The 26095-nt window shown below is 50.3% G+C and overlaps 1 protein-coding gene across 2 annotated transcripts in view; it reads right to left on the bottom strand.

Moving 5' to 3' along the window:
* Window positions 1–26095, bottom strand: part of PPP4R3A (protein phosphatase 4 regulatory subunit 3A) — a 109550-nt gene that overhangs the window by 54948 nt on the left and 28507 nt on the right. For both annotated transcript variants that reach the window (XR_011315022.1, XM_069736845.1), the window contains exons 10-11: window positions 19030–19188; window positions 2353–2522 (exon numbers count right to left, since the gene is read on the bottom strand). Coding sequence is in view for 1 of the 2 variants with exons in the window: in XM_069736845.1 (XP_069592946.1) it covers window positions 2353–2522; window positions 19030–19188 (329 nt within the window). In the remaining variant the exon portion in view is untranslated. The remainder of the gene's footprint in view (window positions 1–2352; window positions 2523–19029; window positions 19189–26095) is intronic.

Below are 26095 nucleotides of genomic sequence, written 5' to 3' on the forward strand. Positions count from 1 at the left end.
ACGACGCACATTGAGGTAGAAAAGGGTCTAATAAAAGACCCGTGTCCACCTCCTACTGACACTAAGCTAAACTAAAGAGTATAATGCCAGTCGGTGGGGTGTACACTGCAGAGGAGGAGCTAACTTTTTTATTTACATAGTGTCAGCCTCCTAGTGGCAGCAGCATACACCCATGGTTCCTGTGTCCCCCAATGAGAGGTGATAAAGAAAGTGTACTTAACAGTAGTGTACTTCAGCAAATACCATTTAGTGCCAGTCACCAATCCATCAGATTGCTGCCGAAGTGGAGTGCCGGTGTCCCCATGATCCATGAGAATACACTGAAAGATTGACCCTGTGGGTGTCTGATGACAAAATGCCCTCCCACCACCAGTTTGTCCTGCCACTTTATCTTCGGGCTTTCTACGAGTTGTCCCCTAGGGTCTCCCTCCTTATTTCCCCTGTGCCATCAACGCCGCCCCTCAATCCTTTGTTTTACAGCCACCTTTGCTGTGTTCTGTATCTTTTTACCACTTCTCCTTGAGATTCTGGGGCCTATTTTGTGCTTTTCCAGGATGGGGTTTTGGTTGGTGTTTACAGATTATCTACCTGGTCCCTTCAAATCTGTGGCCTCTGGGTTGCTTCTGCACTAAGCCGGGGAGCCTCACTAATCAACCCCACCCAGCTTTTCTCACAGCTAGGCCACAAATTTTGTATTTCCTTTAGAGGTCATGGCGCACTGGAATTTGTGGCTATGACCTTCGACAGCAGGGCAAGACGACACTTTCTTCCATCACAGAAGCGCAACCTGCTTAAAGCCCGAGTGTCTCACTTCCAGACAGAAACCTTGAACTCCATACGTTTTTGTATGAGGGTTCTGAGGAGGGCGATTTTGGGTTTTCGTGACAGTACTCTTAGCCAAGCTTCACACACGCCCTCTACAATATTCCATTTTGTTTCTTAGGAATAAGTCAGTGGACTTGTTGAATATTTTCATCTGTCTCACTGTTAAGGGTCCACAGAGACCTTCCTTTGTAGTTAACCCTTGCTCTACAGGGGCAGAGTTCTCGCGGTTCTCTCTCTTCTCTTCTGCCCAGCGTTCTCAAGTGGCCCAAGGCAAAACGTATTCCAGAGATCAAAACAGCTCTGCACTGGCCTTGTCGGGCACGGTACTCCAATCTTATTACGATAGTCCCAGAAGCTCCATGGCCATTCTCTATTTCCAACTACCTTTTACAAGCTTCTCTGTTGCATCCTATTAGTCCTCTGTGGTGTTTAGCAGCGTGCCCATTGAATATGAGATCAATGTCTGACTCTGTTGCCCAAACCATGCTGAAGGCTTGAAAGCTACAATCTTCCAATGTTTACCACAAGACGAGGGAGTTTCTACTTTAGCTGGTGTGATAAGAGGGACATCCATCCTAGGGTTTTCCTCATCTGTAGGATTACTGCCATTCTACAGTCAGATATGGATGTAAAACTCGCCTCCTTAAAATGGACAGTTTTTGCCTTTTTCAGTGTACGATAGCTTTTCATAAACAGGGTAAGACATTCTTTTCAGGGGCTGGCTCATTGCGCCCCTCCTTACAGGCATCCTGTGGAGCTTTGAGACTTTTTCTTTGCTCAGTCTCTGGTCAAAGAGTCTCCCTTTGAGCAGCTTTGTAGAAGCTGCCCAAAGTTCCTGTTGTGGAAAGTGGCATTGCTGGCAGCTATAAACTTTCGTAGGATGTCTGAGTTTGCTGCCCTTTCTTGCATGGCTCACTTCATTGGTCTTCTTCAGGACAAGGTGGTCTTATGCTAAATGCCATCTTTTGTTTCATAAGTGGATCTCTGATTTCCACCTCAATGAAGATATCGTCCTGCCTTCTTTTTGCTCACCTCATGTTAAACCCATTCTCTCTCGACCATCTGGATCTGGTCAGGGCCTTTAGGGTCTATCTTTTGGTTAAAGAGTCCAGTCAGCCTCCAGGACAACCATTGCAAAACGGATTGCTTGACTATTGTGAAAATTTAAAGGCCAGGGACAAATTACCACCTGGGCAGTCAGGGATCAGGTTTCTTTCTCTCAAGGCTGCCACCTGTATCTCAGTTCACTCCTCAAATTCTATAAGATCCACACTCTGGCTTTTGCTGTTTCCGGACTGGGACAAAAGATATTGCAAGCTGCTGTCTACTAGGCGGTTCGCATGCTCAGCTTTTGTTTTTCTCACCCATCGGGAGTGCTCTGAAACCGCCTCACCTACTGTCGAGCCTCCTAATAACAGGGCGTATACCCACAGTTTTGTGTCCCCCAATGTATTCAATGAGAAAGGGAAGTTATGGTTAGTACAAAAATCCATTATCTTCTTATATTAAATACAACCAAGAACTCACCACTCGGACATATTCAAAGATTTCTATAATGGCAGAGTTTAGAAGGTTATACCGGGAACCATTGTTGAGAAACGCTTTAACCACAGGCTCAAACAGGAAGCTTTTCACTATGTATCTGTTGTAGAATTCATCCTTCAGACCGACTATTTTCCGCATGAACCGCAGGGCACCTGAAATAACACGATAGCTATATTAAAACAAACTTTTCACTTACCATACTAAAATAAAACTTTGGTTATAAAAAAAAAAAAAAAAAACAGTTTTACCATAATTAATTGATCATTTCTATCTGCAAATTCAAGGACCCCCTGGGAATTATTTATTCACAACAATGTCCCACGTGAGAAAACTGCATGGACTGCACACCACACAGCTCCATTTAAACCCTTTCTGCCATCAGATGTACTATCCCGACCATGTGACCTGGGATTAATTCCCATGGAAGGGATAGTATGTCATAAGTGATCAGCCAGTGGCACTTTAACCCACGGAAAACTGTGATCAAACAAGATTGCAGCGTTCCGGTGGCATAGGGAAGCATCACGCAGGGAGGGAGGTCCCTGTGTGCTTCCCTGAGACCCTCAGAACAACACGATGTGATCGCGTTGTTCCGAGGAACTCCTCCCTGCAGGCCCCCGGATCCAAGTTGGCCACAGGATCCTTCCGGGTCCTGCAGGGAGGTGGCTTGTCAGTGCCAGCTGAGAGCAGGCACCAGCAAGCCTCCTGCACTGCCTGTTAGATCGCTGATCTGACACAGTACTCTGCAAAGTGTCAGATCAGCGATCTGACTTTATATAGTGATGTCCCACCCTGGGACATTGTAAAAAAAATAATAATAATTAACATGTGTAAAGATATTTAACAAAAATTCCTACATAAAAAAAAAATATATATATATTTTTCCCAAAAAATTATTTCTTTATGTAAATTAAAAAAAAAACAATAAAAGTATACATATTTAGTATCGCCGCGTCCGTAATGACCTGACCTATAAAAATGTCCCACTAGTTAACCCCTTCAGTGAACACCGTAAAAAAAAAAAAAAAAAAAACGAGGCAAAAAACAATGCTTTATCATAATACCGCCGAACAAAAAGTGGAATAACAATGAAATCACCCTGTATCCCTCTGCTATTCCAGGTATGTCCTCTGGCTGAAATCCCAATCCCATCACCCAACTTCCCTGATCCTTGTCACTCTGTATCAGTCTGCCATTCCTGGTATGTCCTCTGGCTGCTATTACTCTGTTTTGTTTTCCTTCCTGCATGTTTTCCCACCATAATTCTTTGATGTTAGCACACAGTTGGATTTATCTGTCCATTTGATTCTGACTATTTCCTTTTGCATTTTCCTTTCTGACTTCTAATTAATCTCCTCCTGTGTCTGTAATGAGTCTCCATGCTGCTCCACCCTCCTGATCACACCTGGCCTATTTCATGTGCACTAAGCCTGTTATAAATTCAGAGCCGCAGGTTTGTCTGGACCGTGGTCTGTCTCTAGAAGGATGACAGCAGAAATATGCCAGATATGAACAGAAGATACGAATAACCACTGTTAATAAAGCTACTAAATTTCTTTCTCTTTCCTCCACACTTACTCATCATGCTGACATACGCTCTAACAGTTTTGGCTCCATTCCTCCTCTCTCTCCTTCGCTATCCCCAAACCCCAGCACCCTCTAACCAAGAAATAATCTCTCCTTCCCTCTTGCCACCCCACCTGACCTCCTCCGCTGACTTGCTCCTCAACCTCAGATCTCTCCTAATAAAACACAAAACAAGCCGCCCACTCTCCTTCTCCCACCTGCTCGGTCTCTCTCCGCTTCTCCACACTGCTGGCGACATATCTCCTAATCCTGGACCCCCACATCTCATACCTCCCATTATTACCCACTTCTGTCACTCCCAACCCAACATAAACACCCGAAATCTTGCCCACCTCAAATCCGTGTCCTCTCTTTGGATCACTCTGGAATGCCCGCTCTGTCTGCAATTAACTCCACTTGATTCACGACCTCTTTACCTCTCGTAATCTATCCTTCCTGGGCCTCTCCAAAACATGGCTGACACAGTCTCCCATGCTGCACTATGTTACGGCGGCCTCCACTTCATCCACACTCCCCGTCCTGGCAACAGACATGGTGGAGGAGTGGGCCTGCTCCTTTCTTTCAACTGTACCTTTAACCCAATACCACCTCTACCCTCCCTTATCCTCCCCTCTTTTGAAGTCCACTCTGTCCACATCTACTCTCCCTCCAGCCTCCAAATGGCCGCCATATACCGACCTCCGGGCCCGACCACTGCCTTTACTGACTAATTCTCCACCTGGCTCCTTCACTTTCTGTCTGCTGACATTCCCACCATCATCATGGGTGACTTCAACATCCCCATTGACGCCCACCAGTCAGCAGCCTCCAAGCTCCTGCCCCTTACTTCATCTTTTGGACTTACTCAGTGGTCCTCCCCAGCCACCCACAGACAAACAAACATTAGACCTGGTCTTCACCCGTTTCTGCTCCCTATCTAACTTCATCACCTCCCCTCTCCCTCTATCTGACCACCATCTACTCACTTTCTCATCACTGTCCTCCACACCTGTCACCCATGTCCAGCAACATGCGTATCCCCGCAGAAATCTCGCACATCTAGACCCTCGCACACTCTCAGCCACTGCCCTCCATAGTTTCACTCCACGACACAGACACTGCCACTAGTTTCTACAATGCCACTCTGGCATGAGCCATCGACTCAGTCACCCCAGAACCGTAGAACGGATCCAATGAGCAATTGTGGACTTTGAGGTGGGGAGCCCCTTTCGACGCCCTTCTTGAACAGAGGATCAGCCTGACGAAAAGAAGCCGTTCTGGAAAGATAAATCCGGATAGCCCTGACCAAATCCAACTTGTGAAGAGATTTCTCCAAGGGATGAACCGGGGAAGGGCACAAGGAAGGGAGGACCATGTCCTCATTGATGTGAAAGGCCGAGACTACCTTCGCTAAGGAAGGAAGGAACCGGTCGAAGAACCACCTTGTCCTAATGCAGGATTAGAAAGGGAGAACAACAGGATAATGCCGCCAGCTCCGACACTCTTCTAATGGAGGTGATGGCGACCAAGAAGGCTACCTTCCAAGATAGAAGCGAGAAGGAAATGTCCTGAATCTGTTCAAAAGGCGCACGCTGGAGGGCATCTAACACGAGGTTGAGATCCCAAGGCTCGACAGGAGGATGATAAGGGGGAGCTATATGAGCGACCCCCTGAATAAAAGGTCCCCACCTGAGGAAGGAAGGCCAGGTCTCTTTGAAAAAGGATGGACAGAGCGGAAATCTGACCCTTCAAGATGCTAAGGGAAAGTCCCGAATCGAGACCCGCTTGATGGAAACTGAGAAGGGATAGAAGGGAAAAGGTCATAGGAAACACTGTTGTCCTCACACCATCGGAAAAAGGCCTTCCAACATCTGTGGTAGATACGCGAGGAAGCCGGTTTTCTCGCTCTTATCATAGTCTGGATGACGTTGTGTGAAAAGCCCGCGTCCTTCAGGACCGCGGCCTCAACGGCCATACCATTAAATTCAGAGACCGAGAATTCGGGTGGAAGAGGGGCCCCTGCGAAAGAAGATCCGGTCGATCCGGTAGTCTCCATGGAACGTCCGATAGCATGTTCACTAGTTCCGCATACCAGGCCCTGCGAGGCCAATCTGGAGCTACCAAGAGCACGGGGACCCCTTCCGACTTGATCTTTTTTACGACCCTTGGGATCAAGGGGAGGGGTGGGAACAGATAGGGCATCTGGAACGGGGTCCATGAGATCACGAGAGCGTCGCATCCGACGGCCATCGGATCCAGAGATCTGGAAACGTACCTGGGAACCTTGTGGTTTGCCCGGGAGGCCATTAAGTCGACGTCTGGGACGCCCCACCGCTGACAAATCTGGCTGAAGATTGAGGGGAGGAGAGACCACTCGCCCGCCATCATGCCTTGGCGACTTAGAAAGTCGGCTTCCCAATTGTCCACCCCTGGGATGTGGACGGCTGATAGAGAGGGAACGTGGCTCTCCGCCCAAAACAGAGTTTTTGCCACTTCCGTCATGACTTGTCTGCTGCGAGTCCCTCCCTGATGGTTTATGTAAGCCACAGCTGTGGCGTTGTCCGACTGAATGCGGACCGGTTCTCCCGAGAGAAGAGACTCCCAGCGGATGAGGGCTAGGAAGATGGCTCTGATTTCCAAGAGGTTGATAGGGAGACGCGCCTCTTGAGCAGTCCAGCGGCCCTGGGCCGTGAGGTGGAGAAAAACAGCTCCCCAACCCTGGAGGCTGGCGTCGGTGGTGATATCCTGCCAGCGGGGAGGGAGAAATGACCTCCCGCACAGAATGGAGGTGGACAGCGTCCACCAAGATAGAGACTGCTTCACCTTGGAAGAGAGGCAAAACGGGCGGTCCAGGGAAAGTGGGTTCCTGTCCCAGGCAGTCAGAAGGGCCAGCTGGAGGGGACGAGAGTTGAACTGAGCATAGGGGACTGCTTCTATAGAAGCGACCATTTTCCCCAGAACCCTCATGGCGAGGCGGAAGGACAGAGGGTTCGGGCCCTTTAGTGCTCTGACACCCCGACGAAGAGAAAAGAACTTCTCCTTGGGGAGGAAGATCTGAGCCGGAGAGGTGTCGAATTCCATGCCCAGGACATCCAGACGTTGGGTTGGAATCAAGGAAGACTTCTGGTAGTTGATTATCCAGCTGAGGCGAATAAGAGTGTCCAGCGTAAGCTGGAGGCTCTGGCTGCAATACGAAACAAACCCTTGATCAAGAGGTCGTCGAGGTATGGGATTACCAGAATCACAGAATGGCCATGACTGCTGCCATGACCTTCGTAAAGACCCTAGGAGCAGACGCCAGGCCGAAAGGGAGATAATGATGTTCTTGGATCGCGAACCGGAGGAACCTCTGATGCTGTACGCAATTCGGAACGTGTAGTTACACATCCCGAAAGTCCATGGAACAAAGAAACTCTCCCGGTTCCATGGACGCGACCACCGAGCGTAGTGATTCCATTCTGAAGTGCCGAATCCGGAGATGGCGGTTTAACCGCTTGAGATCCAAAATTGGAAGGAGCCGTCCTTCTTTGGTACCACGAACAGGTTTGAGTAAAAACCCGAAAACCGCTCGCAATAAGGAAACGGAACTACGACTCCTGAGGCGAGGAGCAAATCGACGGCCTGGAGAAGCCCTGGGAGATGAAAGGACTGTTTGGGAGGATGAGAGAGCAGGAAACGTCTTCCTGGGGGCGAAGAAAATTCTATCTTGTAGCCTGAAGTGACGATCTCCCTGACCCAAGCGTCGTCGACTACCGATAGCCAAACTTCTGAGAACAGAAGAAGCCGGCCTCCCACCCTGGAAGGATTTCCAGGTGGGGGCGACCCCGAAAATCTGTGGCCACGAGGTCCAGACGGTTTTGAGGGGAGGCTCTTGGCTCTCCAGCGCGGGGAGGCCTGAAAGGAGGCTTACTTCGGTCTGCTTGTGAGGAAGAGCGGTCCTGATTGGGGTTTCCTGAGGAGGTAAAGGACCGAAAGGGACGAAAGGACTGGGGGCCCCTCCTGTTCAAGGAACGTTTAAGCTTGTACTGGGGTAAGGAGGAACTCTTACCACCCGTAGCGTCCGAGATCATTTGATCCAGCTGCGTGCCGAAGAGTCTAGAACCCTGGAAGGGCAGACCAGTGAGGGATTTTTTAGAAGCAGGATCTGCGTTCCACGCTTTGAGCCAAAGAACCCGGCGAATGGCCACAATGTTACTGTTAGCCCTAGCCGAGCAGGCCGCCGCATCAAGGGAAGCATTCATGAGATATTTACCTGCAAGAGAAATCTGATCCGCTAAATCAGACAGTTCCTCAGCAGGAGCAGAGGTCAAAATGCCTCTGTGCAGAATTTTGGCCCAGGCTGACACAGCTTTCGCTACCCATGAAGAGGCGAAACTAGGAAAGAAGGAGGCTCCCGATGACTCAAACGCTGATTTGGCTAATGCCTCGATTTGTCTGTCCGTGGGGTTCTTAAGAGAAGCCGCGTCCGGAATAGACAAAACCGTCTGAGAGGATAGTCTGGACACAGGCGGGTCGACCTTAGGAGACTCGGACCATTTGCTGACAAGGTCGGAGTGAAAAGGGTATAAAACATCTAGCCGTTTCCTGCCAGGGAAACGCTTACCAGGGTTTTCCCAGTGTGTAGAGGTAGTGTTGTCGAACTCCTTGTGATTAGGAAAAACTCTAGAGGGACGTTTAATCCGTTTAAACGCAACAGAGACGTCCTGAGAGCTTGTCTCATCCTCCTTAAGTTCAAGCGTCTGAACAATAGCCGAAATAGGCTATTGACCATATCCTGTGTTCCGGAAGTCTGATCTGCATCCGAGTCAGATTCCGTCTGAGAGGTTAAGTCAGACCCGACGTCCGCCTGCGAGGAGGGGGAACGGGCAGATAGGGGTATCCCCGTGTGGTCCGGGGAACTGGAAGCGGATCTAGATAGGGTCCTTTTTCTGTCTCTTTTCTCAAGTCTGCCTCTGTGAGGGTCTTGGACAGGTGCGAGCGAATCGCAGTGTGAGGCGTTCGTGGCACTGGTGTCATTAGAGAGAAGCGGGATACGTTCAAGTGCCTGGACCAGAGACTGAGACACCTTAGTCAGGTCTGACACTGACAGACATTGCAACAGCCCACTCCGGGGAAGGAGGGGTGCACTCATCCCGAGACCTAGGAGCTTCCTGAGGGCCGGACATGATGGGAGGAACGCAGGACGGGCAGAAAGGAGAAGGCTCACCTGAGGCCCACTTTTTCTTACAGTGAGCGCAGGCGTAGTGGATGACCGTAGTGGAATAGCCTGGTGCGGGGTTGGACATAGGTAGAGGTATTACCTTGTACCGCCGGCGCGGAGAAGTACTGCAGGGAGTAGAGCCCGAGAGAGCAGTAGTGCCAAGCCTACCGAAAAACAGCGACAGCGGCAGCCGCAGGAGTCTGTGTCCCCCAGGGATCCACGTGTCCCACGTGATGCGATGGAGACGCAGCAGGAAGAGGAAGTCGGCCTGTGGAGCGCGGGAACAACGCAACGGAGGTGGGCGTGTCCAAGCGCAGAAGGGAGGAAGGAACTCCCAAGAGAAAAAGACGCCCCCGAGAGCGCTGGACTCCGGGGAAGGTGTGTCCACGGGGACGCAGGGCGGGACAATGCCGCAGGGGGGCGTGGTCAGCCGGGCGCCGAAAGGCCACCTAAGAAAAAAATTGCGCGCACCCAAACGAGTTTGAAAGAGAAGGGGGGAAAATTAAAGATGCCTGCCGCGCTAGTGGCCGAAGGGACAAGATTGGCTCTGACTGGAGCGGCACAAGATTAACAGGTGACTCCATAGAAAGCAGAGGTGAGCCCTCCTGAGAGATCGATGGGGGGGGGGGGGGGTTACTGGCTCTGCACGTTCACCATCCTGAGCTGCCCACTAAATGAACGCTTGTTGATTGAAGATTCCCTACCTGAGGCTGAGGACCGCATCAGGAGCCCTTGTTCGAGGAGAGGGTCCTGGGAATGAATTCCTCCTTCCCGCGCCATGAACTCCGGCGCAGAAGACGGCGTCAACCCCTAAACAGGGGGAGAGGGTCACTGGAAGTGACCACCATCTTCCTCTCAGTCCACTCAGAGGAAGGGGATGAGGGGGGGAAACGGGCAAGGATTGGCCACCGATAGCGAGACCTGAACACCCCAGGGTGACATGAGCTCGAAGTCCTGCCCAGCGGAACCGAGAGGGTGCGATGTGGGTGAAACCACACTGCTCTCTCGGTCGCTTACTGTGGGGAATCAGGGTGAGAGAACTGCACCCTGTAACCCCGAGAGAAGCATCTGAAATAAAAAGGGGAGAGGATTAATACACACACACAAACCCTGAAAGGAAAAACCAGAGCGGATCTGGGGTTAGATCCAGGTCCATCTCCTACAGACATTAAGCAAAAACTCGGTTGCCTGGTGCCTGTCGGGAGGGTGTATACTGCCGGGGAGGAGCTGCTACTTCTTTATTTGCATAGTGTCAGCCTCCTAGCGCCAGCAGCATACACTCCATGGTTACCTGTGTCCCCCAATGAAGCGAGAAAGAAAACTGCTTTATCGATTGTATGACACGTGGAACGCCCCACCCAAAAGAAATTTTTGAATTGCTGGTTTTTGTTCATTCTGCCTCCCAAAAATCGTAATAAAACGCGATAAAGAAGTGTAATTTGCCCGAAAATGGTACCAATAAAAACGTCAACTCGTCCTGCAAAAAACAAGACCTCACATAACTTTGTGGGCCAAAATATGGAAAAATTATAGCTCTCAAAATGTGGTGATGCAAAAACTATTTTTTGCAATAAAAAGCGTCTTTTAGTGTGTGACAGCTGCCAAACAAAAACCCGATATGAAAAGTAAATCAAACCCCCCTTCGTCACCCTTTTATTTGGGGAAAAATAGTAAAATTTAAAAAAAAAAAATTCTATTTTCCCATTACGGTTAGGATTGGGGGTAAAGTTATGGTTAGGATTACGCTTAGGGTTGGGATTAGGGTAAGGGGTGTGTTGTGGTTAGGGTTATGGTTGGGATTAGGGTTGGAGTTAGAATTGGGGGGTTTCCACTGTTTAGGCACATCAGGGGCTCTCCAAAAGCGACATGGTGTCCGATCTCAATTCCAGCCAATTCTGCATTGAAAAAGTAAAACAGTGCTCCTTCGCTTCCGAGCTCTGCCATGCGCCCAAACAGTGGTTTACCCCCACATATGGGGCATCTGCGTACTCAGGACAAATTGCACAACTTTTGCTGTCCAATTTCTCCTGTTCCCCTTGGGAAAATAAAAATTTGGGGGATAAAAAAATTGCTTTTGTGGGGAAAAAAAATTATTTTTTATTTTCACGGCTCTGCATTATAAACTTTAGTGTAACACTTGGGGGGTTCAAAATTCTCAAACACATCTAGATACATTCCTTGGGGGGGATCTAGTTTCCAATATGGGGTCACTTGAGGGGGGTTTCCACCTTTTTAGGTACATCAGGGGGTCTGCAAATGCAACGTGACGCCCGCAGACTATTCCATCTAACTCTGCATTCCAAATGGCGCTCCTTCCCTTCCAAGCTCTGCCATGCGCCCAAACAATGGTTTACCCCCACATATGGGGTATCAGCGTACTCAGGACAAATTGCACAACTAATTTTAGGGTCCAATTTCTCCTGTTACCCTTGGGAAAATAAAAAATTGGCGGAGAAAAAGGAGATTTTTGTGTACTCACCGTAAAATCTCTTTCTCTTAGCCTCTAATTGGGGGACACAGGACCATGGGTGTTATGCTGCTGTCCACTAGGAGGCGACACTGTGCATAATCTCAAAAAGATTAATCGTGGCTCCTCCTCTGCAGTATACACCCCTGGATGGCGTCAGCCTTCTCCAGGTTTGTGCAAAAGCAGTAGGAGGAACGTAACATGAATAACATAACCATGCCTATAAGAATGCAACTATGTATGAGCTCAAGCAAACAATATGAAACTCAACAGTAACAACGGCCTGGAAGGGCAACAGGGTGAGAGCTGTGTCCCCCAATTAGAGGCTAAGAGAAAGATTTTACGATGAGTACACAAAAATCTCCTTTACTCTGTCGCCTCATTGGGGGACACAGGACCATGGGATGTCCCAAAGCAGTCCCTGGGTGGGAAGCAATGGACGAATATTGTGCAGACAGGCCCCTACACTTGGGGCACCGCCGACTGTAGCACACATCTGCCCAGGCTCGCGTCCGCTGAGGACTGGGTATGAACCGTGTAGTGTTTAGTAATCGTGTGTAGGCTAGTCCAAGTGGCCCCTTACACACTTGTGCCGAAACCTGGTGCCGAATGGCCCAGGAGGCCCCTACCGCTCGTGTAGAGTGTGCCATAAAAGGAAAATTCTTCAGGCGGTAGGCGTCTTGTATGGTGGATTTGATCCACCTGGCAAGGGTAGCTTTGGAAGCTGGCCAACCCATGCGGCGGCCTTCCGGAAGAAGGAAAAGAGAATCAGACCTCCGGAAGGACGCAGTCCTAGACACATACTGTATATACGCAATGCCCTGACAAGGTCAAGCGTATGCAGAGCCTTCTCCACTCTATGAAACGGAACCGGACAAAGAGATGGCAGTGAAATTTCCTCATTGAGGTGGAAGTTGGACACAACCTTTGGAAGGAAAGATGGGACCGTACGGAGAACTACCTGGTCCTGGTGAAAAAAAACAGGAAGGGCCGTCTGCAGGAGAGTGCTGTCAGTTCAGACACTCTGCGTAGCGAGGTGATTGCCACCAGGAAAAACCACCTTCTGGTAGAGAAGGCGGAGCGGGACCCCCTTAAGGGGTTCGATGGGTGGTGCCTGCAATGCTGTCAGGACCAGGTTGAGGTCCCACGTTTCTAGTGGTCGTCTGTAGGGGGGAACCAATCGGGAGACCCCCTGAAGAAAAGTCCTTACTTGCGGCTTGGTAGCAATGCGCCTTTGAAAAAGCACTGAGAGGGCTGACACCTGGCTCTTAAGCGAGCCCAGGGACAGCCTGGCCTCCAGACCCGATTGGAGAAAACCAAGTACTTTGGGGAGGGAATAAGGTAGTGGGGTCTGGCCACGAGATTCGCACCAGGTAAAGAAAGCTTTCCAGGTACGGTAATAAATCTTGGCAGAGGCTGGCTTCCGTGCCCTGATCATGGTTCCAAAGATGTCCGGCGAGAGCCCTGCCAGGGTTAGAACCCTCAACGCAGGTCTCAAGGGCCACACCGTCAAATTGAGAGCCCCTGAGTTCTGGTGGTAGAACAGGCGAGTCCGAACGGGAGAGCACGAACTGGTAGTGGTCCTGGTCGATTGCGAACCGGAGAAATCTCTGATGGGCAGGTGCAATCGGTATATGCAGGTATGCATCTTGCATGTCTATGGAGGCGAGATATTCTCCCTTCTCCATGGAGGCAATGATGGACCGAAGGGACTCCATGCGGAAGTGACGGACCCGTACATATTTGTTGAGTTGTTTTAGGTCCAGTATGGGCCGCATGCTGCCTCCTTTCTTGGGGACTACGAATAGATTGGAGTAGAACCCTCGGAAGTGCTCGGCCATGGGGACCGGTACGGTGACTCCTGCTTGAAAAAGCGAGGAGACCGCTTGTCGGAAGGCATGAGAATTGGCTGGTGGTTTTGGGGGGACAGAGAGGAAGAATCTGTCCGGTGGGTTGGAGGTGAACTCTATCTTGTATCCGGAAGACACTAGTTCCCTGACCCACCTGTCTTCTGTAATCGGCAGCCAGACTTGATGAAAGAGCAAAAGTCGGCTGCCTACGGGTGTGGTGTCTTCCGGAGTCATGATGAGGAGAAAGTCTGAGATTTTCCTCCTCTGGGCTTATAGACTGGCCTGCTTTTGACTGCCATGTCTTGTCCGACCTTTGCGTCGATCGTAAATTGTCCCTGTGTGGGGAACGCTTACGATTTTGTGCTGGACGCGAGATGGATCAGCCCGAAGAATTCCAAAAGGATCGGAATTGAGTTTGGTTACGCTTCTTGTAAGTGCGTTTAGGTTTCAGTTGGGGAAGAGAGGTACTCTTACCCCCGGTGGCGTTGGATATTGTGTCCAACTGTTCACCGAAAAGTTGCCCACTGAGGAAGGGGAGGTGCGTGAGGGACTTCTTTGAGGCTGCGTCCGCTTTCCATTCCTGAAGCCAGAGGATACGCCGAATTATGATGGCGTTTGATGCTATCCCCGCTATGCCCCTTGCTGAATCCAGAGATGCATGAAGCATGTAATCTGCTACGACTGCTATTTGAACTGTTTGGTCCGACAGTTCAGGAGCGGATGCTTGGAGGCCTGCTTGTAAATTTTTGGCCCAGGCCAGAATGGCCTTGGCAGCCCAAACTGAAGCGAACGCGGGAGCCAGAGATGCCCCTGCGGCCTTGAAAATTGAACGAGCCATGCGTTCTACCTGCCGGTCTGCTGCGTCCCTGAGGGTTGAGATATCTGGCAGTGAAAGGAGGGTCTGTGCTGCTAGTCTAGAGACTGGGAGATCCACTTCGGGTGGGTCTGTCCATTCCTTGGTATCCTTCTGCGGGAAGGGGTACCCCGCCTCCAGATATTTGCGATTAGCGAATTTTTTCTCAGGCTGTGAGAGCTGCTTTTTAAGGATCGCCTTAAACTGTGGGTGGTTAGAGAAACCTTAGGCGGCTTCAGAGGTCCCTCAAAGGAAATCTTGTGTTCTGGGGCCTCTGGTGGCGGATCAGAAATGTCCAGTACCCGATGGATGTCCTCAACTAGCGCTGTACTGCTAGGGGGGATTGGGATCAGGGACCCCTCCGTTTCATTGTTGGAGTCACAGATGCCTTCCGAATCCTGTATTTCACTGAGGCGTCCCCTGCTGGTGAGCTGGGGCGGAGGCCTTCTCTGGTCGGGGATTGTCTAGATGACCTGGAACTACAGTGTCTCTCCCTAGAAGGGGATGAACGTGTGTCATGGAATGACGCAGATGGACTTGACCTATGGGTCCGCTTGCATCCTGACCTAGACGTGGATGTGTCAGGGTCGTGCTGTCCCTGAGTCAAGCTCTCCCTTTGCAGGGTAACGGTCATAGCTGAGGCATGACTCTGCCGAGCCTGTAGCAATGTGGAGGTTAGGTCATCTATAGACTGCGTCATAGATTGCGACATCTGAGTGACCCAATCCGGCGTGGCATTAGACACCGAAGCATTGGCAGGGGCTTCTTGGGGCTCTGACACAGTAGTCTGAGTGCAGTCCTGGCAGTGCGGTATGTGCTGCCACTGGGGAGAGCGGGCCCGCAGGCTGTGCAGAATGCATAATAGCAGTCCTGCCTGGTTCTCTTGGACCATGAGCCCGGCATAGTGCACAGAGTGCTGAAGGGCTGGCTATGAAGAGGAACCTACAGGGGAGCCTTATAGGGAATATAGATTCACAGTCGAGTAAAACAACCCAGCTGTGATCTTACCCCACCAGTTTGCCCCTAGGTCCAGCGCTGAAGAACCACAGTCCTGTGCCCCCCAGAGACTGGCTGGTCTGGTCCTGCTGACCGGAAGATGCAGGGTTAATCCTTGCTGCAGTAGAAATGGCCGCCGAGGAGAAGAGGCAGGGGGATGAAGGGGGCGGAGAGCTGAGGAAAAAGGCGGCAAAGCTGTGTAAAAACGCACCATTTCTGTCTCGATCCGCCCCCTCTATGACACTATAGAGTGTCATATTTGTCATCAAGGGGGCGGGCCCAGGGGTAGAGAGGGGGTGGCGGCTTCAGCTAGGCCGAAGCTGCGGCCTAAATTAGATGCTTGATGCCCAGAAAGGCTCCAGGCCGGGGCGGAAGTCCGGGAAGGGGGTCGGATCTGAACCAGACCCCCCCCCCGGCGGTGGGGCTGTAAGTGGAAGGGGGGGCCCTGTGAGGGCTCCCCCTGAGGCAGTATAGAGCTGGTGCTGCTGCAGATACAGGGGCGCAGGGAGCCCTGTGTCTCTGTTGTGCCATGCCTGCCTGCACTCCCCCTGGCCCCGACAGGAGCCCTCGGCTGGGCTGGGGTCCCTGGATGCAGGCGCAGTGCGCTGGCCCATTGCTGGGAGCTGCAAAGTGCCCTACCTGAGGCGTCTCAACCTAATGCCCCCAGAGGGGGATTAGGGAGGGTGCTGCTGTCACCTTCAGGGGGCTTTATCCTCACCTCGACCCAGAAACCAAAAGGAATTGGGGAAGGAGGGGGTCTCTACTTCGAACCAGCACCCGAGGGACTGGGGAAGGAGTGACATGGGGAAAAAGCCATCTCGACTTCAACCGGGCACACCGTAATAGGGGGCCGAGGAAGGAGCCATGCCGGGAGTCTCACAGGAGACCCACTTTTCTTCATCTGTAATCCGTCGGGGGAAAAAAACGGAGTAAAAAATCTTAGGTGTGCCTCCTATGTGACACTAAGCAAAAACTGGAGAAGGCTGACGCCATCCAGGGGTGTATACTGCAGAGGAGGAGCCACGGTAAATCTTTTTCAGATTATGCATAGTGTCGCCTCCTAGTGGACAGCAGCATAACACCCATGGTCCTGTGTCCCCCAATGAGGCGACAGAGTAAGATCATTTTTGTGAAAAAAATATGATTTTTTATTTTTACGGCTCTACATTATAAACTCTGTGAAGCACTTGGGGGTTCAAAGTGCTCACCACACATCTAGATAAGTTCCTTAGGAAGTCTACTTTCCAAAATGATGTCACTTGTGGGGGGGTTTCCACTGTTTAGGCACATCAGGGGCTCTCCAAATGCGACATGGCGTCCCCTCTCAATTCCAGCCAATTCTGCATTGAAAAGTCAAACGGCGTTCCTTCCCTTCCAAGCTCTGCCATGCACCCAAACAGTGGTTTACCCCCACATATGGGGTATCCGCATAATCAGGACAAATTGCACAACAACATTTGGGGGTCCAATTTCTCCTGTTATCCTGGGTAAAATAAAACAAATTGGATCTGAAGTAATTTTTTTGTGGAAAAAAGTTAAATGTTCATTTATTTTAAACATTCCAAAAATTCCTGTGCAGCACCTGAAGGGTGTATAAACTTCTTGAAAAAAAAAATTTTTCAGCACCTTGAGGGGTGCAGTTTTTAGAATGGTGTCACACTTGGGTATTTTCTATCATATAAACCCCTCAAAGTGACTTCAAATGTTATGTGGTCCCTAAAAAAAAAAAAAAAAAAGTGTAGTAAAAATGAGAAATCGCTGGTCAACTTTTAACCCTTACAACTTACTAACAAAAAAAAAAAAATGGGGGTCCAGAATTATGCTGATGTAAAGCAGACGTGGGAAATGTTACTTATTAAGTATTTTGTGTGAGATATCTCTGTGATTTAAGGGCATGAAAATTCAAAGTTGGAAAATTGCAAAATCTTCAAAATTTTCTCCAAATTTCCGTTTTTTTTTTCCACAAATAAACGCAAGTAATATCGACGAAATTTTACCACTAACATGAAGTGCAATATGTCACGAGAAAACAAAGTTAGAATCACCGGGATCCATGCAAGCGTTCCAGAGTTCTGACCTCAAAGGGACAGTGGTCAGAATTGTAAAAACTGGCCCGGTCGTTAACATGCAAACCACCCTTGGGGGTTAAGGGGTTAAAGGCCCCGTCACACTTAGCGACGCTAAAGCGATCCCGACAACGATACGACCTGTCAGGGATCATTGCTGCGTCGCTATGTGGTCGCTGGTGAGATGTCAAACTGTGAGATCTCCCCAACGACCGCAGCAGCGATGCGGCGACCTGTAGCGACCTGTACAACGATGTCACATGGCAGCTATTTCATGACGATTAACAGACCTCAATGAGGGACGTCCTGTCATGAGGTCGTTGGTAAGGGTACGTTCACACTAGCGTTGTGCTAGTGTGTGTCGGCGCTGCGTCGGGCGACGCAGCGGCGACGCACGCGTCATGCGCCCCTATGTTTAACATGGGGGACGCATGCATTTTTGCTTGTTGCGTTTTGCGACAAATGCGTCTTTTTTGCCGCAAGCGTCGGACCAAGTAAACGCAACAAGTTGCATTTTTCTTGCGTCCGATTTTCGGCAAAAAACGACGCACGCGTCGCAAAACGCAGCGTTTTTGCGTGCGTTTTGCCGCGTTTTTCGGTGCGTTGTGCGTCGCGTCGCCGACGCAGCGGCGCACAACGCTAGTCTGAACGTAGCCTAAGGTGTCAAACACAGCGATGTGTGCTACCCAGCGGGACCTCAACGATCAAAAAAAGGTCCAGGCCATTCCGACACGACCAGCGATCTCACAGCAGGGGCCTGGTCGCTGCTACGTGTCACACATAGCGAGATCGCTACTGAGGTCGCTGTTGCGTCACAAAACAGGTATAATGAAAACGATGACAGTTCGGAATACCCGACTGCATAATTATTTAGGAGAAAAATTTATGGGACATAAATGGGAAGAAAGGCACACGGATATCTGTAATTCAATATGATGCAAGAAGCAAATAGGAGTCTGAATAATTAAAAGATATAGGGGGCAATTCCTGAAGACTGGCATTTCTCTCGCTTGTCTTGATGAGAGGGCATTTTGGAGCGGCCATTCCTGACTCATTAAGAGGCTTGTGCATCTTAATGAGTCAGGCCAGGTGTACAGTGACGCGAGTCGCTATGTGCGACTCGCCACAAATCTTACTCAGTAAGATTGGTGGCATAGTGAATATTGCCCCTCATCATGAATTTGGCAATTGGAGGTCATCAAGTCGCTGTCCTAGTTCTACGCAATCTTGAGCAAAAAAATAAAATGCACCAAATATTGTGAAAAAGATTTGGTGAAATACCCCTAAAGACATCTTTGGGGACTTTTTTTTTTCTTAAATAAATCCACTTACATCTTGATAACAGTAAGAACAAAAAAAATCAGAAATACAAGCTTACATATATTTCTCCACACATATGTATGTAAAAATTGAATAAAACGACGGCTCACATAAAAAAAAACCAAAAAAAAAAAAACACTAATGAGTCTGCCACAATCAAGAGGTAAAAACTAACCATGGCACAATAAAGTAACCAGTGCTCAATAATTGAAATGAGGCTGCACAATGCCAGGCATTATGTTCAAGTAAAAGTTTGATATGACATTGCATATAAGAGCGAGTGAGGCTGGTTTTTAAGCTTTGCTGTTACAGCACCCCAGGAAATCAGAAGAGATACTCACACAAGGCTAGAAAAGAGTGCACTGAGGACATGAGTACCAGCACTCTGCGAAGGATGTCCTTGTTGATAATGTAGTTCTTTATGTGATATGTGTGATGTTCAACACAAAACGTCAACAGCTCCAAGATCAGTGCCAACAACTGAGCCGTCTGGAAATCATCTAAAAGTAAACCAACAAATGAGTCAGAGGAAAGCTAGATGTTTAAGTAAAAAAACTAAAATTCACATTGTCCTATTATCCCAAGCACCACATGACAATCTGAACCTGATATAAATTACACTTTTTGCTGTTTGAAACACAAGTAAACATCTAACTGGAGAAAAAAAAAACAAAAAAAAAAAACAGGGATTTTTGTGAGTACTCACCGTAAAAATCCTTTTCTCCGAGCCACTCATTGGGGGACACAGGACCATGGGTGTTTTGATGCTGACACTAAGTGAATACAAAAAAAGGTAGCTCCTCCTCTGCGGTATACACCCTCGTGCTGTCTCCAAGAGAGCCAGTTCGGTGCAAAAGCAGTAGGAAAACATTAACAACATACAATAGTACAACATGGCAACCCAAAGAACAGGCCAAACAAATAGGCTAACAGGGTGGGTGCTGTGTCCCCCGATCAGTGGCTCAGAGATAAGGATTTTACTGTGAGTACTCACAAAAATTCCTGCTTCTCCATCGCCTCATTGGGGGACACAGGACCATGGGACGTCCCAAAGCAGTCCCTGGGTGGGATAACAGGATTTTTGGTTGCTTACCGTAAAATCTGTTTCTCGGAGCCTTCATTGGGGGACACAGGAACCATGGGTGTATGCTGCTGCCACTAGGAGGCTGACACTATGCAAATAAAAAAGTTAGCTCCTCCTCTGCAGTGTACACCCCACCGACTGGAAGTAGGATATTCAGTTAGTGAAAAAAGCAGTAGGAGAAGCAACATGTTAAAGATAGAAAGTCAAACTGTGACAATATAACACAATAAAACAGAGCTGTTCAACTTGGGAGGGTGCTGTGTCCCCCAATGAAGGCTCCGAGAAACAGATTTTACGGTAAGCAACCAAAAATCCTGTTTTCTCTATCGCCTCATTGGGGGACACAGGAACCATGGGACGTCCCAAAGCAGTCCCTGGGGTGGGAACAGCAGAAAAAAACTCCATTCAGGTCGGAGAACTTACCACTGCCGCCTGCAAGATCCTTCCGCCTAGGCTGGCAACTGCCAAAGCGTAGGTATGGAGCTTATAACATTTGGCAAATGAGTGAATGGAACACCAGGTTGCCTTGCAAAGTTGTAGGGCAGATGCCCCATGGTGTACCGCCCAGGAGGCGCCCACTGCCCGGGGCAGAGTGAGTCTTAATCCCAGGAGGAGTCACTCTGTTCCTGACCTGGTAAGCCTCCAGAATAGCAGGTCTGATCCAGAGAACAATCATAACCTTGGAGGCTGGCAGGCCTCTTGGCGCACCGTCTGGAATGACAAATAGACGGTCCGTCTTCCTAAAGAAGGTGGTCCTAGACAAATAGATCCTCACCGCCCTGACCAGGTCTGGCCTGTTCAGCGAACGCTCCAGAGAATAGGTCGGAGCAGAACAAAAAGGTGGGAAGGACGATCTTATTGAAGTAACAAGGAGGACACCACCCTGGGAAGAAAAGGCGACGATGGCCGTAAACTACCTTATCTTGGTGAAGAACCAAGAAATGGGGCGACAGGAGAGAGCCACCAACTCCGAGACGCGCCTAATGGAGGTGATGGCCACCAGAAACGACACCTTGCAGGACAGAACAGACAGTGAGGCCTCATGGGGAGGTTCAAGGGGGGGAACCCACAGCCTCCAGAACAAGATTAAGCTCCTTGGGATCCACGAGAGTCCGGTACAAGAGAGCTGCATGCACCACTCCTTGAAGAAAAGTTCTGACCTGAGAACGGGACGGATATATATCCTTGTACCGTGATAGCCAGTAGATAAAATATTTGGAATTTAATTAGTCTATGCCTGATGAAGAGGCCTGAGAAGTCTCGAAGGTTTGCAATTTGCTACCATCTTTTCAGTTAGCCATTAAGAGGTATCAACCACCGAGGTCTCTCAGATCTAAATATCTGACCTGAGAACAGGAAGTCAAGGACTTCTGAAATGGGACTTCAGAAAGAGAATGGAAAGCGTTGCTACCTGACCCTTTAGAGGACTAAGGTCAAGGCCAGCATCAAGTCCCGCCTTGAGAAAAGGCCAAATGGAAGGATTCAACAGCCAAGATGTTAAATTGAGCAACCAAGAACTCTGGTGGCAGATCGGTCCTTGGGACAGAAGATCTGGCCTGTCTGGGGCCTCCAGAGGAAGTCCGCGAGGAGATTGGCGATCTCAGCGAACCAGAACCTTCTGGGCCAATCTGGTGCGATCAGAAAGACCGGCACCCCCTCCGCAATGATCTTCAACAGCCTGGGAAGAAGGGAAGGGGAGGAAACAGATAGGGAAATACAAAATGCGACCCAGGAATGGCCAAAGCATCGGTCTCCACTACAAGAGGGTCGCGGACCTGGAAATAAACGGTGGAACCTTCCTAAGCAGTCGCGACACCAAGAGATCCGCGTCCGGAGATCCCCATCAAAGGCAAATTTGAAGGAAGACCTCCCGATGCAGGGACCACTCTCCTGCCGAAAGGCCCTCGTGGCAGAGAAAAACACCGCGGCCTAGTTGCCAACACCGGGAATATGCACTGCGGATAGTGCCGGAACCGTCGCCTCTGCCCAGAAGAGGATCTTGGATACCTCCGCCATTTCCAAGAGACTGATTCCCTCCATGGTGTTTGACATATGCCACAGCCGTGGCATTGGACGTCTGGATTCTGACTGGCAGACCTCTGAGAACCTTTTCCCAGTGACTCAGGGACAGAAGAATGGCCGCTATCTCAAGGATGTCGATCGGCAGAGGGGAATCTTGCTCCGACCAACGCCCCTTTAACTGACGGATTGTGGGAAACCGTGCCCCAGCCGGGAAGGCTGGCGACCGTCGTCACCACCTGCCATGGGCGAGAAGGAAGGACCGGACCTGGGGAATGAGAGGGGATGACAGCCACCAGCTGAGAGACCATTAGAATCGGACGGAAGGCCGAATCGGACGATCCAGAGACAGCACCGACCTGTCCCACTGAGAAAGGATGGCCTACTGAAGTGGAACAGCGCAAAAGGGAAAGCTTCCGATGCTGCCACCATTCGTCCCAGGACCTTCATTGCTGAACGGAAGGAAGGCAGCCGAGGGCCTTGCAGAAAACTCCGTCCTGGAGAATTGCCCGTTTCTCCTTGAGAAGAAAAAAATAACAAAAAAACCCTCGACTGACAGGTGTCGAACAGCATGCCTTAGAAGACGAGGCACTGACTCGGAACAAGACAAGACTTTGTTCTGCTGACCAGCCACCAGAAACGGGACAGGGAGTCGGATGATTGTCACTCTCCTGGGCCTGAGAGGGGGGCGGAGCCTTGATGTCTTCGAGGTACGGAATGAGCACTAGGCCCGTGATCCTCAAAATGGCCATAAATGTAGCCATGATCTTTATGAAGACACTGGGTGCGGTCGCAAGACCGAGTGGCAGGGCGATGAACTGGAAATGACTCTTCTGCACCACGAAACGCAGGAGACACAGGTGTGCTGGGAAAATCAGAACATCGAGATAGGCTTCTTGGATATCTATGGAGAACAGGAATTCCTGTGGTTGCATGCAAGCCAATACTGAACAGAGGGACTCCATCCTGAAATGCCGCAGGCAGAACCTTTTGTTCACTAACTTAGGAACCAGATGGGTCGAACTGCGCCGTTGTTCTTCGGCACTACAAGCAGGTTTGAATAGAAACCTGTGAAGCGTTCCTACTGAGATGGAAACGATAACCTCCGAACAAAGAAGAAAGGCAATGGACACAAAGAAACCTGGGATCAGATTAGGATCTTGTAGAGGGTGGGATTCGAAGAAGCGATTCCGGGGCCGCGAAGCGAACCCCATCTTGTATCCAGAGGATACCACCTCCCTGACCTCGACTGAGGCAAGCCAAACATCCCTGCAAAAAAGAAAAAAACAAAACAGACGCCCGCCCAAACTGGGAGGAACACTGGGCCCTTAGCATGAGTTATGCCAAGGAAGATCTGCCAGGTCTGGGCCTGGTGGACCTACCATGGGAATTGAGGGAACGCCAGGAAGGGGTAGGCTTGAAGGAAGCCTTTTTTCTAGCCAGGCGAGACCGCGGTCTGTGCTAGCCAGAGGAATATTCTGACGCCACGAACCAGCGAAAGGACAAAAAGGGAGCTGAACTGCCATATCAGGGGAGGCCAGCGACGCTCGTGCCTCCCGTTGCGTCCTTAATAATTTGTTCCAGCATGTAGTCAAAGACGGGCCCCCTGGAAAGGGAGGCTGGTAAGGGACTTCTTTGAAAACAAGTCCACCTGCCATGTCTTGAGCCAAATATTCCGCCAGATGGTCACCCTATTGCTGGATACCTGAGCTGCACAAGACACGCATCTAGGGAGACAGCTACCAAATATTTCCCTGCATAGGAAATCTGGTACGTCAGGTCGGCCAGCTCCCCCGGAAGAGGTCCAGCCGTGGTACCCTTACAAGGCTGTTTGGTCCATCTAGCTGTGGTCCTTGAGACCCAGGTAGAGGCAATGGCCGAGGCACAAAGCAGAAGCAGCCACTTCAAAAGGCTGATTTTTCCAGCGATTCTATACTTGTATCCTTGGAATCCATGAGGGATGCTGCATTAGAAAAGTCGAAGGACCATGTTGGCGGACAGTCTGGGGACCGACGAGTCCGCTGCCGAGAAATCAGTCCAGTTAGCGATGAGCTCAGGGGAGAAGGGATATAGGATGCCGAGACGCTTCCCTGTCTGAAAGCATCTGGTATGGTTCACCTTTCCCCTGGCAAGTACCACAACAAATTCAGTGTGTAGAGCAAAGACCTTGGAAGTTGGTTTTGACCGTCTAAACGAAACCGCCTTTTCTGCGGGTTCCGTAGATGTATCCATGATGCCTAAGGTCTGGTTGACTGCAATAATAAGGCTTTGCACCCTATCACTCATGCTAGAGGCCTGTAGTGAAACAAAGTCTGAATCTTCCTCTGAAAACATGACCGAGGACGCCCGTCTGACTCGGGAGAGGAGGATCTGGAAGAGGGATCTCACCGTGCCAGACCGGAGGGCGAGATGGATCGGGAAAAGGACAGAATTTCGCTCCTGTCTGGATCTCTTGTGACCTGTGTTGAAAAGGCCGGATGGAGAATCCTGTGACCCACTGGCAACTGCGGGGGGCTGGGAGGGACAATCTGTCAAGCACGGACACCAGGGACGTGACATCCTGGTGAGGTCCGCCACAGACCGAGACAGAAGGAAAGCCCACCCAGGGATAGGGGCCTCTGTGTCACCCGGGGAGGAACTCCTGGCCGGTGGGTTCATGATGAGCAGACCCATTAACTGATGCCAGAACATTAGGGAATAGGAGAGCCGAGGAGAGTGTCGGGCTGCAGAGCAGCTACTCACAGTAGGTGCAGTCATCCTGTATTCAGCTCCAGACTGTAGGGCTGCTGTGCCAGGAAGAGAAGGCTCCACAGGAAACAAGTACAATCTGGATCAATAGGAAAAATGGCAGTCACAAGAGGGTGACCAGGTCCAGGAGTGAAAAAGCGCACACTGCAGGGACACATGCTGAAAAGTCTGCTCTGAGACAGGAAAAAGGGGCGGAGCTAAATCGCGGGACCATGGGGCGGAGCCAAGTGCCAGGGGCGGAGCTAAGTCCCGGCAGGAAGGAGCTGACAGAGCTAGGTGGGAAAAAAGCCCACCCGAAAAGCAGGAAGAAGAGGGGCGGAGCCAGCCCTGCAGCTAGGCCCGAGTGAAGCCGGGACCTAAATTAGAGCTGGTGACCGCCGGAGGATGGGGGAGCGGCGCAGAGGATTGAAAAACGCTGCAAAACAATGCCTGCAGCCCCAAATACCCGCAAAATTAAAGGGGAAAAGACCCCCGATGCCCCACTCTGCAGCTAGGCCTGGAAGAGGCCGGGACCTAGATTACATCCCATGACCACCGGAGCACGGGGGAAGTGTTGAGGAGAGCCCTAAAACTGCTGCAAAGGTAACCTGAATTAAGGGGCCCACTATTAAAATAAAGGAATTTCTTTTTTTTTTTTTTTCTTCTTTCCCGATCTTCTTTCTTCTGTGATCTTCTTATCTCTGTACCTCCCCATCCAAGATCGGACGTCCGATAATCCAGCATAGTGGGACGTCCGTGTCTCCTCGAACCGACAGGCTCTGGTGGGCGAGTGGGTGGGAGACGGAGGCAGGCCCGGGTCTGAATCACCTCAACACGCTTCAGTGTTAGGGGCTGGGGTCCTGCCGACCAGACATATGAGGATACGGGGTGGCAGTACACGCCGTACTCATAGTCTCTTTGTGGGATTACAGGTGTGACTGACCACCCTGTATCCCTCCGTGGTACCTGAAAAGAAACGACGCACATTGAGGTAGATAAGGGTCTAATGAAAGACCCGTGTCCACCTCCTACTGACACTAAGCTAAACTGAATATCCTACTTCCAGTCGGTGGGGTGTACACTGCAGAGGAGGAGCTAACTTTTTTATTTGCATAGTGTCAGCCTCCTAGTGGCAGCAGCATACACCCATGGTTCCTGTGTCCCCCAATGAGGCGATAGAGAAAACAACATAACAGAGTAGACGTCATGTAACAGCTGCCTAGATGTGTGCAGACCCACATCCGCGGATGCCTAAGAGTGAATATTATAATGCTTTGAGAACGTATGTAAACTGGACCAAGTCGCAGCCTTACAGACCTGTTCCGCCGACGCCTGATGTTGAATGGCCCAAGAAACTCCCACCGCTAGAGTGGATTGTGCCCTGATCCCTGCTGGAATGGGCTGGCCTCTAACACGGTAGGCCTCCTGAATGGAGGAACGAATCCACCTGGCTATCGTGGCCTCTGAAGAGGCGAAGCCCTTCTTATGACCCTCGGGATCACGAACAAAGCGTCTGTCCTTCTGAAAGATGCCATCCTCGAAACATACCTTTTCAGGGCTCTGACCAGATCCAGAGT

Source organism: Ranitomeya imitator, chromosome 1, assembly GCF_032444005.1.
Source record: "Ranitomeya imitator isolate aRanImi1 chromosome 1, aRanImi1.pri, whole genome shotgun sequence".
NCBI classification, from domain to species: domain Eukaryota; kingdom Metazoa; phylum Chordata; class Amphibia; order Anura; family Dendrobatidae; genus Ranitomeya; species Ranitomeya imitator.